The sequence below is a fragment of the Panulirus ornatus genome, chromosome 53 (assembly GCF_036320965.1).
Source record: "Panulirus ornatus isolate Po-2019 chromosome 53, ASM3632096v1, whole genome shotgun sequence".
NCBI classification, from domain to species: domain Eukaryota; kingdom Metazoa; phylum Arthropoda; class Malacostraca; order Decapoda; family Palinuridae; genus Panulirus; species Panulirus ornatus.
In genome coordinates, this window is record NC_092276.1 from 19,478,525 (window position 1) to 19,493,794 (window position 15,270).

Here is a 15,270-nt window from a genome sequence, read left to right on the forward strand (position 1 = left end):
TAGGTAAGTAACAGTATCATTGTGGTGGTACCCTCCCACAGTAACGGTAGGTAACAGTATCATTGTGGTGGTACCCTCCCACAATAATGGTGGGTAAGTAACAGTATCATTGTGATGGTACCCTCCCACAGTAACGGTAGGTAAGTAACAGTATCATGGAAGATCGTGGGTAATAGAGAGAGAACGTGTCGTAGCCTCGCTTGACATGCTGTGCCTCATCTCTGTTCACATGACACTGACGGTGGCCTGCCTCCCCAGACTCGGATGAGTGCCAGGGGCGACCGTGCATCAACGCGGTGTCGTGCGTCAACCTGGAGGGCGACTACGAGTGCCGATGTCGTAACGGATGGGAAGGTAAGAACTGCGACATTAACCTGAACGACTGCCGAGGCCAGTGTGTGAACGGTGCCACATGCATCGACCTGGTAGACGACTACCACTGCGCCTGCTCTCTGGGATACACTGGTAAGTACCTCAGACTGACCCCCTCCCTCATCACCACACAACTTTCTTATAATCATCTTCCTGTATATTACTACGTCATAGGTACCATGTATGACATATGGCACATAACCATCTGAAACGACCATTATAAGACATATACATGATATAGCCTCGTAGGGCAGTATAAGGTATCAGGTATACACTAATATATGATACAGCCTGGTAGGGCAGTATAAGGTATCAGGTATACACTAATATATGATACAGCCTGGTAGGGCAGTATAAGGTATCAGGTATACACTAATATATGATACAGCCTGGTAGGGCAGTATAAGGTATCAGGTATACACTAATATATGATACAGCCTGGTAGGGCAGTATAAGGTATGAGTGGTGTTATCTGTGCCTCAGGTCGGGACTGTGAGACAAACATAGATGAGTGCGCGAGCGGCCCCTGTGGTAACAACGGTGGGGAGTGTGTGGACCTGGTGGGTCACTACCGCTGTATCTGCCCCGTGGGTTACTCCGGTCTTCAGTGTGAGGTCAGTCTCCTGCTACCTTCACCATACATCTCACCCTCCCTCCCCCCCGACATCTCTCCCTCCCTCCCTACATCTCTCCCTCCCTCCCTCCCTACATCTCTCCCTCTCCCTCCCTCCCTACGTCTCTTCCTCCCTCCCTATATCTCTCCCTCCCTCCCTACATCTCTCCCTCCCTCCCTACATCTCTCCCTACCTCCCTATATCTCTCCCTCCCAATGGTCGGTCTCCCTATGTATTTCTTCTGGTTGGGTCGAGAGAGACTTGCCTTAGTACTCCGGTAATCTACTTTCAACACTCATAACTTATCGTACCATCACTGAGCTCCCTCGAAGCATGATAAATTGTGATTATATATAGATATCATTTAATGTTAACATTTATTATGATTTATTGGGTGGGTAGGTAGGTGGGTGGGTGGGTGTTGTGTTAGCAGCATAAGGTTATTAAAGGTTGTGTTGTGTCATGTTACTACAGATGGATATCGACCTATGTAACCCGAACCCATGTGAGAACAGTGCTCCGTGCATCAACACCCAAGCTGACTATTACTGTCACTGCCCCGAGGGATGGGGAGGCAAGAACTGCTCCCAACCCAGGCCAGCCTGCACACAACCACCATGCCAAGGTAACCAACTCATCCGCATTTACTCACCAGCTGTATTGCACATTACTCACCAGCTGTATTGCACATTACTCACCAGCTGTATTGCACATTACTCACCAACTGTATTGCACATTACTCACCAGCTGTATTGCACATTACTCACCAGCTGTATTGCACATTACTCACCAGCTGTATTGCACATTACTCACCAGCTGTATTGCACATTACTCACCAGCTGTATTGCACATTACTCACCAACTGTATTGCACATTATTCACCAGCTGTATTGCACATTATTCACCAGCTGTATTGCACATTACTCACCAACTGTATTGCACATTATTCACCAGCTGTATTGCACATTATTCACCAGCTGTATTGCACATTACTCACCAACTGTATTGCACATTATTCACCAGCTGTATTGCACATTACTCACCAGCTGTATTGCACATTACTCACCAACTGTATTGCACATTATTCACCAGCTGTATTGCACATTATTCACCAGCTGTATTGCACATTACTCACCAACTGTATTGCACATTATTCACCAGCTGTATTGCACATTACTCCAACTGTATTGCACATTATTCACCAGCTGTATTGCACATTACTCACCAGCTGTATTGCACATTACTCACCAACTGTATTGCACATTACTCACCAACTGTACTGCACATTACTCACCAGCTGTATTGCACATTACTCACCAGCTGTATTGCACATTACTCACCAGCTGTATTGCACATTACTCACCAACTGTATTGCACATTACTCACCAACTGTATTGCACATTACTCACCAGCTGTGTTGCACATTATTCACCAGCTGTATTGCACATTACTCACCAGCTGTATTGCACATTACTCCAACTGTATTGCACATTACTCACCAGCTGTATTGCACATTACTCACCAGCTGTATTGCACATTACTCACCAACTGTATTGCACATTACTCACCAGCTGTGTTGCACATTATTCACCAGCTGTATTGCACATTACTCACCAGCTGTATTGCACATTACTCACCAGCTGTATTGCACATTATTCACCAGCTGTATTGCACATTACTCACCAGCTGTATTGCACATTACTCGTGTCTATAACTCATCCTCCTCCACAACTTTACTCAACAAACGTCCCTTTATGTAGTACATATTTACTTGTCCCTCCCCACTGACACTTACCTCTCATATCTTCCACATCTCTTACTTCTCATATCTTCCTCATTTCTTACTTCTCATATCTTCCTCACCTCTTACCTCTCATATCTTCCTCATCTCTTACTTCTCATATCTTCCTCACCTCTTACTTCTCATATCTTCCTCATTTCTTACTTTTCATATCTTCCTCATCTCTTACTTCTCATATCTTCCTCACCTCTTACTTCTCATATCTTCCTCATTTCTTACTTCTCATATCTTCCTCATCTCTTACTTCTCATATCTTCCTCACCTCTTACTTCTCATCTCTTACTTCTCATATCTTCCTCACCTCTTACTTCTCAAATCTTCCTCATTTCTTACTTCTCATATCCTCCTCACCTTTTACTTCTCATATCTTCCTCATTTCTTACTTCTCATATCTTCCTCACCTCTTACTTCTCATATCTTAATCACCTCTAACTTGTCATATCTTCCTCATTTTTTACTTCTCATAATAATCAACAACCTACAATATGTTCACATTATATCAACCAGAACAAGAATACCCACCCACCCACCAAGTTTACCCTGTATCTACCAGAACAAGAACACCCACCCACCCACCATGTTTACCCTGTATCTACCAGAACAAGAACACCCACCCACCCACCATGTTTACCCTGTATCTACCAGAACAAGGACACCCACCCACCCACCATGTTTACCCTGTATCTACCAAAAAAAGAACACCCACCCACCCACCATGTTTACCCTGTATCTACCAGAACAAGGACACCCACCCACCCACCATGTTTACCCTGTATCTACCAGAACAAGAACACCCACCCACCCACCATGTTTACCCTGTATCTACCAAAAAAAGAACACCCACCCACCCACCAAGTTTACCCTGTATCTACCAGAACAAGGACACCCACCCACCCACCATGTTTACCCTGTATCTACCAGAACAAGAACACCCACCCACCCACCATGTTTACCCTGTATCTACCAGAACAAGGACACCCACCCACCCACCATGTTTACCCTGTATCTACCAGAACAAGGACACCCACCCACCCACCATGTTTACCCTGTATCTACCAGAACAAGAACACCCACCGACCCACCATTTTTACCCTATATCTACCAGAATAACAACACCCACCACTCACCATGTTTGCCCTGTATCTACCAGAACAAGGACACCCACCCACCATGTTTTCCCTGTATCTACCAGAACAAGGACACCCACCCAACCACCATCTTTACCCTGTGTCTACCAAAACAAGGACATCCACACACCCAGAACTTTCGCCCCCTCCCCCACCCTGTGACTCACTTCCGCTTCCATGGTTCCATCCGCTGCCACATCCACTCCCAAATATCTAAAACACTTCACTTCCTCCAGTTTTTCTCCATTCAAACTTGCCTCCCAATTGACTTGTCCCTCAACCCTACTGTACCTAATAACCTTTCTCTTATTCACATTTACCCTCAACTTTCTTCTTTCACACACTTTACCAAACTCAGTCACCAACTTCTGCAGTTTTTCACCCGAATCAGCCACCGGCGCTGTATCATCAGCGAACAACAACTGACTCACTTTCCAAGCTCTTTCATCCACAACAGACTGCATACTTGCCCCTCTTTCCAAAACTCTTGCATTCACCTCCCTAACAACCCCATCCATAAACAAATTAAACAACCATGGAGACATCACACACCCCTGCCGCAAACCTACATTCACTGAGAACCAATCACTTTCCTCTCTTCCTACACGTACACATGCCTTACATCCTCGATAAAAACTTCTCACTGCTTCTAAAAACTACCTCCCACACCATATATTCTTACTACCTTCCACAGAGCATCTCTATCAACTCTATCATATGCCTTCTCCAGATCTATAAATGCTACATACAAATCCGTTTGATTTTCTTCCTCACATACATTCTTCAAAGCAAACACCTGATCTACACATCCTCTACCACTTCTGAAAACACACTGCTCTTCCTCAATCTGATGCTCTGTATATGCCTTCACCCTCTCAATCAATACCCTCCCATATAATTTCCCAGGAATACTCAACAAACTTATACATCTGTAATTTGTAATATATATATATATATATATATATATATATATATATATATATATATATATATATATATATGAGGTATCCCTGGGGATAGGGGAGAAAGAATACTTCCCACGTATTCCCTGCGTGTCGTAGAAGGCGACTAAAAGGGGAGGGAGCGGGTGGCTGGAAATCCTCCCCTCTCGTTTTTTTTTTTTTTTTCCCAAAAAAGAAGGAACAGAGAAGGGGGCCAGGTGAGGATTTTCCCTCTAAGGCCCAGTCCTCTGTTCTTAACGCTACCTCGCAAACGCGGGAAATGGCGAATCGTATAAAAAAAAAATATATATATATATATGAGGTGTGTGTGTGTGTGTGTGTGTAGCAGAATTATAATACAAGAGTGGATGGATGATGTAAATGTACTATCCTTATGTACCCGTTACCTGGTGGGTATACGTCATCCCCCACTGTTCTCTGGTTCTAACCCCCTCTCCTTGCCCACAGTGGTGGACAGCTGTACAGTACCGGCGCCACAGGAGTCTGGCTCTGTCCTCCTGCTGCCCTCCAACATCTGTGGTAGACACGGCCGCTGCGTCAGCCACGCCGAGGGCGCCTTCTCCTGCGTGTGTGATCCAGGCTTCACTGGACAGTATTGCCACATCAGTAAGTATATCATCAATAAATATATTACATATGGTTGCCCACCACTATCATCTCATTAATCAATATAGAATAATTTTCTTGACATCTGGCGGACCTGTACCATGGATTTAGTAGCTCACAACTCATGGATATAGTGGATCACAACCCATGGATATAGTGGATCACAACCCATGGATATAGTGGATCACAACCCGTGGAACTTATGGATCACAACCCATGGATATAGTGGATCACGAGCCGTGGATCTAGTGGATCACAACCCATGGATATAGTGGATCACAACCCATGGATGCAGTGCATCACAACCCATGGATATAGTGGATCACGGCCATGGATGTAGTGGATCATGACCTGTGGATGTAGTGGATCATGACCCGTGGATATAGTGGATCACAACCCATGGATATAGTGGATCACGGCCATGGATGTAGTGGATCATGACCAATGGATGTAGTGGATCATGACCCATGGATATAATGGATCACAACCCATGGATATAGTGTATCACGACCCGTGGATGTAGTGGATCATGACCCGTGGATATAGTGGATCACAACCCATGGATATAGTGGATCACGACCCGAGGAAGTAGTGGATCATGACCCGTGGAATAGTGGATCACGACCCGTGGATGTAGTGGATCATGACCCATTGATGTAGTGGATCATGACCCATGGATATAATGAATCACAACCCATGGATATAGCGGATCACGACCCGTGGATGTAGTGGATCATGATCCGTGGATATAGTGGATCACGACGAATGGATATAGTGGATCATGATCCATGGACTCAGTGGATCACGACCAATGGATAAAGTGGATCATGACCCGTGGTTATAGTGGATCACGACCCATGGATATAGTGGATCATAACCCATGGATTTAGTGAATCACGACCCATGGATATAATGGATTACAACCCGTGGATATAATGTATCACGACCCATGGATACAGTGGATCACAACCCATGGATAAAATGATCAAGACCCATGGATATAGTGGATCACGACCCATGGATATAATGGATCATGACGCATGGATATAGTGGATCACGAACTGTGGATATAGTGGATCACAACCCGTGAATATAGTGGATCACAACCCATGGTTATAGTGTATCACGACTCGTGGATAGTGGATCACGACCCGTGGATATAGTGGAACACAATCCGTGGATATTGTTGATCACGACCTGTGGATATAGTGGATCACAACCCGTGGATATAGTGGATCATAATCCGTGGATATAGTGGATCACGACCAGTGGATATAGTGGATCACGACCCGTGGATATAGTGGATCACGACCCATGGATTTAGTGGATCACGGCCAATGGATATAGTGGATCACGACCCATGGATATAATGGATCACGACCCATGGATGTAGTGGATCACTATCTGTGGATATAGTGGATCACAACCCGTGGATATAGTGGATCATAATCCGTGGATATAGTGGATCACGACCCATGGATATAGTGGATCACGACCCGTGAATATAGTGGATCACGACCCGTGGATATAGTGGATCACGAACCATTGATGTAGTGGATTACGACCCATGGATACAATGGATCACGACCCGTGGATAGAGTGGATCACGACCCGTGGATGTAATGGATTACGACCCATGGATACAATGGATCACGACCCATGGATATACTGGATCACGACCCATGGACATAATGGATCACGACCCATGGATACAATGTATCACGACCCATGGATATTGCGGATCACGACCCATGGATATAATGGATCATGACCTATGGATATAGTGGATCACGAACCAGTGGATATAATGGATCACGACCCATGGATACAATGGATCACGACCCATGGATATGGTGGATCACGACCCATGGATACAATGGATTACGACCCATGGATATGGTGGATCACGACCTGTGGGTATGGGTGTGTGTGTGTGTGTGTGTAGTTCACTGATCTGGGCAATGTTGTAGACCAGTCTGTAGTGCAGTGATCTTGTAGAAAACTTGATTTGTACCATCTGAACTCATGGATATTCACAAGTCATGTACTACTTTATTCTTTCTGCTCTTTTGTAGATGAGAACGACTGCGAATCCTACCCGTGTATGAACGGTGGTACATGCGTCGACCTGGTGAACGGGTTCCAGTGTGTGTGTGACCCAGGTTGGGAGGGTCCACTCTGTAACTTAGGTAAGTGAGTCACATTCCCTCTAACTTAGTCTAGCTGATCATGACCCAGCTAGGGTAAGAGCAGGCTGGTCATGACCCAACCAGTGGTAGGAGCAGGCTGGTCATGACCCAACCAGTGGTAGGAGCAGGCTGGTCATGACCCAACCAGTGGTAGGAGCAGGCTGGTCATGACCCAACCAGTGGTAGGAGCAGGCTGGTCATGACCCAACCAGTGGTAGGAGCAGGCTGGTCATGACCCAACCAGTGGTAGGAGCGGGCAGGTCATGACCCAACCAGTGGTAGGAGCAGGCTGGTCATGACCCAGCCAGTGGTAGGAGCAGGCTGGTCATGACCCAGCCAGTGGTAGGAGCAGGCTGGTCCTGCACGAAACAACCACACCTGTCCGTCTTGCCCCAAGCACCCACACCCATCCGTCCTGCCCTAACCACCCACACCATTCCGTCCTGCCCCAATCACCCACACCCATCCATCCTGCCCCAACCACCCACACCCGCCCCATCCTACCTGAGCCATCCGTCCTGCACTACTATGTACACCCAATAGTTTGTAGATGCACCATCTCCTGTGATAACTTGTAAGGATATTGAGGTCATTGTTAAAGTGTGGCAGTATTTGTTGAGTCTCTCCTGCTGCAGATGTGGACGAGTGTGCTGACCAGCCTTGTCGTAACAACGCCACATGCATCGACGGCATCACCGACTTCACCTGCAGGTGTCGGGAGGGTTGGAAGGGCCGCACCTGCTCCTCCACCTCCTCACACTGTGACGCCAGCACCTGTCAGCACGGCGGCACCTGCGTCTCTTGTTCCCATGATGATACAATCCTCCCGTCTCTTGTTCCCATGATGATACAATCCTCCCGTCTCTTGTTCCCATGATGATACAATCCTCCCGTCTCTTGTTCCCATGATGATACAATCCTCCCGTCTCTTGTTCCCATGATGGTACAATCCTCCCGTCTCTTGTTCCCATGATGATACAATCCTCCCGTCTCTTGTTCCCATGATGATACAATCCTCCCGTCTCTTGTTCCCATGATGATACAATCCTCCCGTCTCTTGTTCCCATGATGATACAATCCTCCCGTCTCTTGTTCCCATGATGATACAATCCTCCCGTCTCTTGTTCCCATGATGATACAATCCTCCCGTCTCTTGTTCCCATGATGATACAATCCTCCCGTCTCTTGTTCCCATGATGATACAATCCTCCCGTCTCTTGTTCCCATGATGATACAATCCTCCCGTCTCTTGTTCCCATGATGATACAATCCTCCCGTCTCTTGTTCCCATGATGATACAATCCTCCCGTCTCACGAGTGGAAGGGAACCACCTGTCAGATCCGTAAGTCCTCCCGTCTCTTGTTCCCATGATGATACAATCCTCCCGTCTCTTGTTCCCATGATGATACAATCCTCCCGTCTCTTGTTCCCATGATGATACAATCCTCCCGTCTCTTGTTCCCATGATGATACAATCCTCCCGTCTCTTGTTCCCATGATGATACAATCCTCCCGTCTCTTGTTCCCATGATGATACAATCCTCCCGTCTCTTGTTGCCATCATACATTCCAAGGTAATGTTTACATCATGACCATATTTGATCTTCCCGCAGCTGACCGTCGCGCCTGCGACTCCGGCCCATGTCAGAACGGTGCCACGTGCGTCAACACTGGTGACGGGTTCACGTGCCTGTGTCCAGACGGCTGGGATGGTGCCACCTGCCATAACAACATCAACGACTGTACTCCCCATCCTTGTTATAACGGTGGCCGTTGTGTGGACGGCATCAACTGGCGTGTGTGTGAGTGTAGCCCGGGCTTCACTGGCCCAGACTGCCGCGTCAACATCAATGAGTGCGCCTCCTCCCCCTGCGCCTTCGGCAGCACTTGCATTGACAGCATCGCCGACTTCCGGTGCGTGTGCCCTCCAGGGCGCACGGGTCGGCGCTGTGAGTTCGTGGAGGGGAACAGCACCTCCCAGCAGTCTTCACAGGCGTGTCTGTGGGGAGGCGACCTCCGGCCCCACGGGGCAGTCTGGAGACACCAGTGTAATTCTTGCCACTGTAGTCACGGGACCGCCTCCTGCTCAGACGTGTGGTGCGGCCCCAAGAACTGCCTCCGTGTGCGGGGCCCTAACCACTACCCGTGCCAGCCTGATCAGGTAATAACACTGTCTTGTCATCCATTACAATATAAAGAATGTACACTATACACATTTCCCTTTGTACAGAGAAAGCGGTCAATACCTCCTTGTTGTGCAGGTGTGCGTACCCGGGCCACAACTGTGGTGCCTGGCCCCGCCCTGTGAGCCATGGGGGGAGTGTCGTCTGCTGAGCGAGGAAGGTCAACAGGTAGCACCACGCGTCAACCCAGGTCCCAGTGAGTGCGTCCCCAACCAGGCCACCCTCAACAATGGCTGCGCCAGACTGACCCTGGTGCTGAATCGTACCAGGTTACCAGTAGGCTCCAGGGTCCAGAGTGTGTGTCAGGGTCTGCGTGCCGCCTGGGCCGACCGCCACGCCCACACATCACTAGCCGCGCCCATCATCCTGTGTGGCCTCGTTACTGGAACCAACGACACTATAGAAGTGACTCTGGTAAGTTGTGCTCACAACACGCTAGGTAAGTACACTACAACCTCATAATGATGATGTGCTCACAACACGCTAGGTAGGTACACAACAACCTCATAATGATGCTGTGCTCACAACACGCTAGGTAAGTACACTACAACCTCATAATGATGCTGTGCTCACAACACGCTAGGTAGGTACACAACAACCTCATAATGATGATGTGCTCACAACATGTTTGGTGGGAACATAACCTCATAATGATGTGCTCACAAGAAGTTAGGTTAGGTTCACAACAACGTCATAATGATGTTGTGCTCACAAGAAGTTAGGTTAGGTTCACAACGTCATAATGATGTGCTCACAAGAAGTTAGCTTAGGTTCACAACAACGACATAATGATGTTGTGCTAATAACACGTTAGGCCAGGTTCACAACGTCATAATGAAGTTGTGCTCACAAGAAGTTAGGTTAGGTTCACAACAACGTCATAATGATGATGTGCTCTTACAACACGTTAGGTCAGGTTCACAACAACGTCATAATGATGATGTGCTCTTACAACACGTTAGGTCAGGTTCACAACAACGTCATAATGATGATGTGCACTTACAACACGTTAGGTCAGGTTCACAACAATGTCATAATGATGTTGTGCTCACAACACGTTAGGTCAGGTTCACAACAACGTCATAATGATGTTGTGCTCACAACACGTAAGGTCAGGTTCACAACAACGTCATAATGATGTTGTGCTCACAACACGTTAGGTCAGGTTCACAACAATGTCATAATGATGTTGTGCTCACAACACGTTAGGTCAGGTTCACAACAACGTCATAATGATGTTGTGCTCACAACACGTTAGGTCAGGTTCACAAAAACGTCATAATGATGTGCTCACAACACGTTAGGTCAGGTTCACAACAACGTCATAATGATGTTGTGCTCACAACACGTTAGGTCAGGTTCACAACAACGTCATAATGTTGTGCTCACAACACGTAAGGTCAGGTTCACAACAACGTCATAATGATGTTGTGCTCACAACACGTTAGGTCAGGTTCACAACAACGTCATAATGATGTTGTGCTCACAACACGTTAGGTCAGGTTCACAACAACGTCATAATGATGTTGTGCTCACAACACGTTAGGTCAGGTTCACAACAACGTCATAATGATGTTGTGCTCACAACACGTAAGGTCAGGTTCACAACAACGTCATAATGATGTTGTGCTCACAACACGTTAGGTCAGGTTCACAACAACGTCATAATGATGTTGTGCTCACAACACGTAAGGTCAGGTTCACAACAACGTCATAATGATGTTGTGCTCACAACACGTTAGGTCAGGTTCACAACAACGTCATAATGATGTTGTGCTCACAACACGTAAGGTCAGGTTCACAACAACGTCATAATGATGTTGTGCTCACAACACGTTAGGTCAGGTTCACAACAACGTCATAATGATGTTGTGCTCACAACACGTAAGGTCAGGTTCATAACAACGTCATAACAAGAGGAAGGTTGGGCTTGACGGACTGTACTTGTTCTTCATGAACAGTCGTACGTGGAGGACGGTAGATCACGTGGGGACGTGACCTTGGCCGCCAAGACCCTGGGTGAACTCATCAGCAGGAAACACACGCCCGTGACCGCCCTGGCTGCCGCCATAGAAGTCAAGGTGGAGACGACGGTGGTCAGCGGAGAACCAGGTCAGTCAGGACACATCTGCTGTACCACATGTTGTGCAGGTGTTAACAGATGTGTTGTGCAAGTGTTAACAGATGTTTGTGTTGTACAGGAGTTGCAAGTGTTAAAATGTATGTTTTGTGCAGGTGTTGCAAGTGTTAACAGATGTTTGTGTTGTGCGGGTGTTAACAGATGCTTCTGTTCTGCAGGTGTTGCAAATGTTAACATGTTTGTTGTGCAGGTGTTATCAGATGTTTGTGTTATAAAGGTGTTGCAAGTTTTAACATCTTTTGCATAGCTGTTAACAGATGTTTGTGTTGTGCAGGTGTTAACATGTTTTTGTTTTACAGGTGTTACAGGTATCAATAGATGTTTGTCTCCCGCACGTGTTGCAACTTTTAACACGTTTGTTGTGCAGGCGTTGAGATGTTTGTGTTGTGGTGTTAACATGTTTGCGTTGTGCAGGTGTTGCAAGTGTTAACATTGTGTTGTGTGTTAATATGTGTAGTGCTGATGTTAACAGCTGTGTTGTACAGGTGTTAAATGTTTGTGCTGTGCAGGTGTTGCAAGATATTTGAGTTGTGCAGATGTTGCAATGTTTTTGTGCAGGTGATGTGCTGTGCAGGTGTTGCAAGTATTAATTTATTTGTGTTATGTAGGTGTTGCAATTGTTAACATGCTTGTGTTGTGCAGATGTTGCAAGTGTTGATTGTGTTGTGCAGGTGTTGCAAGTGTTAACATGTGTTGCAAGTGTTAAGATACGTGTTGTGCATATGTTGCACGAAATGACAAATGTTTGAGTCGTGCAGGTGTTGCAAGTGTCAACAAATGTGTTGTGCAAGTGTAAACAGGTGTTTGTGTTTTGCAGGTGCTGCAAGTGTTCAGATATTTGTGTTGTACAGGTGTTAACATGTTTGTGCTGTGCAGGAGTTAACGGATGTTTGTGCTGTGCAGGTGTTGCAAGATGTTTGTGCTGAGCAGGTGTTGCAAGATGTGCTCTGGTGTTAACAGATGATTGTATTGTGCAAGTGTTAACAGATGTTTGTGCTGTGCAGGTGTTGCAAGATTTTTGTTGTGCAGGTGTTAACAGATGTTCGTGTTGGGTAGGCGTTGACAGATGTTTATGTTGTGCAGGTGTTAACATGTTTGTTGTGCAGGTTAACAGATGTTTGTGTTGTGCAATTGTTGCAAGATGTTTGTGTTGTTGTGCCGATGTTATCAGATGTTTGTGTTGTTGTGCAGGTGTTGCAAGTGGAGTACTGGCAGCGGTGACGGTGGTACTGGTAGTGTTGGTCGTGGTAGCGGTGGCAGCGCTGGGTTATTGGCAGTGTCGTCGGCGCCATCTTGAGGCTCACCACCACAACGCCTTCCCCTCACACTCCTCCAGACACAAGTTGGCAGAAGACGTTCATGCTGAGAAGTCCAATAACGAGAACGAGGAGAAGTTGTGGCGTTACCACAACCCGCTCAAGACTGCTGACGGAGGCGAGGCCTCCTGCTCCAGAATGAGCCCACAGGGCCCCGGGGACCCCGCCACCCTACTACACCTACCTAAGGCCACCCTGGCCTCACCCGAGACCGACCTAAGCGACTGTGAGTCGCCCACGCATGGGGGGCTGCCGGCGGCCATACGTAAGGTTCAAAACGCCGACGTGGAGCGGAACATGACCCCACACGACCCCGCCTGCAAGAGCCTGCAGAAGGAGATCAACCTAAAGGCCATCTCCCCTCGGCTGCCCGAGCAGGAGCTGGTCACCAGTGAGGTGGTGGTATAGCGGGCCGCCCAACAGAGGGTCATACCCTACTGGCCCAGTCACGTAACACACAACCTGGTGACCACGTCACGCTCTACTGAACACTTGCTGTGTTCTACATGAACATTGTGTTGAACATCCTACGTAGAACAGCCATAACACGCTCTACTGAACACTTGTGCTGCTCTACATGAAGAGTGAATGTGTAGAACATCAGTCTCTGTGGAGCAAGACTCATAGACTCACCTGTGAGTAAGGAAGTGGTTCATGAGGACGCCACGCTCCTCCTCACTCATCATGGAGGCCTTAATGACTCAGTAATTTCTGGATATCATGTTGTACATTTGCTATAGCAGAGGAAACCTAGTGGTCAGGCAGGACCTTGTGTCTGGTCATGACCTAGTGGTCAGGCAGGACCTTGTGTCTGGTCATGACCTAGTGGTCAGGCAGGACCTTGTGTCTGGTCATGACCTAGTGGTCAGGCAGGACCTTGTGTCTGGTCATGACCTAGTGGTCAGGCAGGACCTTGTGTCTGGTCATGACCTAGTGGTCAGGCAGGACCTTGTTTCTATGGCCTGTGTACATAGGTAAGAATTGGTCAGGTGTTTATAGTGTATAGTATTATCAACCTTTGGTCAGAGGAGCGGAAGGTCGTGATCTCTATATTCTCATACTGATAATTATTGTCGTGTGTAAGTGGGTGTTGTGTACATGATCATTTGTTTCCCTTCCCCTCATGTCATGTGCGATATGACGTCATTAGTAGTTCTAGAACGTCACAACTAAGTGACGTCATCAGTGGTTGTGATGTATGATAGTAGTCAAGATCATTATTTCATTTGTGCAAGACATTATTACTTAATATTTTGTGTACTGAAGGAAGATGATATATGTATCATTAATAAAGTTGTAGGTCACGTTACCTACCACATAGTTACGTCCTCAATCATCATCATGTAGAGAACACTGTGATATTTTTGTACATTTGTATTCTTTGTTGTGCAATGTATATATGTAAGTATTTAGTAATGTTTTCTTCTCATTGTTCTTCTAATTCTACAACAAACCTCCTCCCGTCATCTATCGTGCACCTCAAGCTCATCATCCTGTGAGCGGTAGCGCAAAAGGATGACATGGGTCACGGTGGGTCTTGCTTCCCCACCGCCAGTGGGTTAATATTACATGTTACACTTCATAATGGACATTTCATTACATAGTTTCATGTGGTAAGTTTTACCGACGAGATGCAAACACTGGATACAAACCTGAAATTTCAGGAATGTATTTTGTTATGAACAATATGGTGTTGTGATATTTCTTGTACGGTTTATAAAAGGTTATATTTTTTGTCACATTCTAAGACACAGTGTTCTAGTTTGTGTCCAGATCTTTGACCACAACGCCAGTAGTACTTATAACCTGGCCTTAGTCTATCAGTTACAACATCATGTAATGTACTGAGCTTCCCACATGTAGGTTGTATTTATACACATTTCACTGTGATGGAAAATGGTTCTGCTTGTGCTTATCTGAACTCGTCTTCGTGCTTCACACGTCACTTAGTTCCTTTCT

The 15,270-nt window shown here is 46.6% G+C and overlaps 1 protein-coding gene across 1 annotated transcript in view; it reads left to right on the forward strand.

The window, feature by feature from the left end:
* Positions 1–14,723, forward strand: part of Ser (protein serrate) — a 337,260-nt gene extending 322,537 nt beyond the window's left edge. The window contains exons 10-20 of the mRNA XM_071692678.1: positions 259–465; positions 856–986; positions 1,461–1,611; positions 5,324–5,482; positions 7,558–7,671; positions 8,307–8,506; positions 8,990–9,014; positions 9,286–9,833; positions 9,934–10,269; positions 11,817–11,967; positions 13,187–14,723. Of these exons, the coding sequence (XP_071548779.1) occupies positions 259–465; positions 856–986; positions 1,461–1,611; positions 5,324–5,482; positions 7,558–7,671; positions 8,307–8,506; positions 8,990–9,014; positions 9,286–9,833; positions 9,934–10,269; positions 11,817–11,967; positions 13,187–13,719 (2,555 nt within the window). The 3' untranslated portion in view covers positions 13,720–14,723. The remainder of the gene's footprint in view (positions 1–258; positions 466–855; positions 987–1,460; positions 1,612–5,323; positions 5,483–7,557; positions 7,672–8,306; positions 8,507–8,989; positions 9,015–9,285; positions 9,834–9,933; positions 10,270–11,816; positions 11,968–13,186) is intronic.
* The last annotated feature ends 547 nt before the right edge of the window (positions 14,724–15,270 follow it).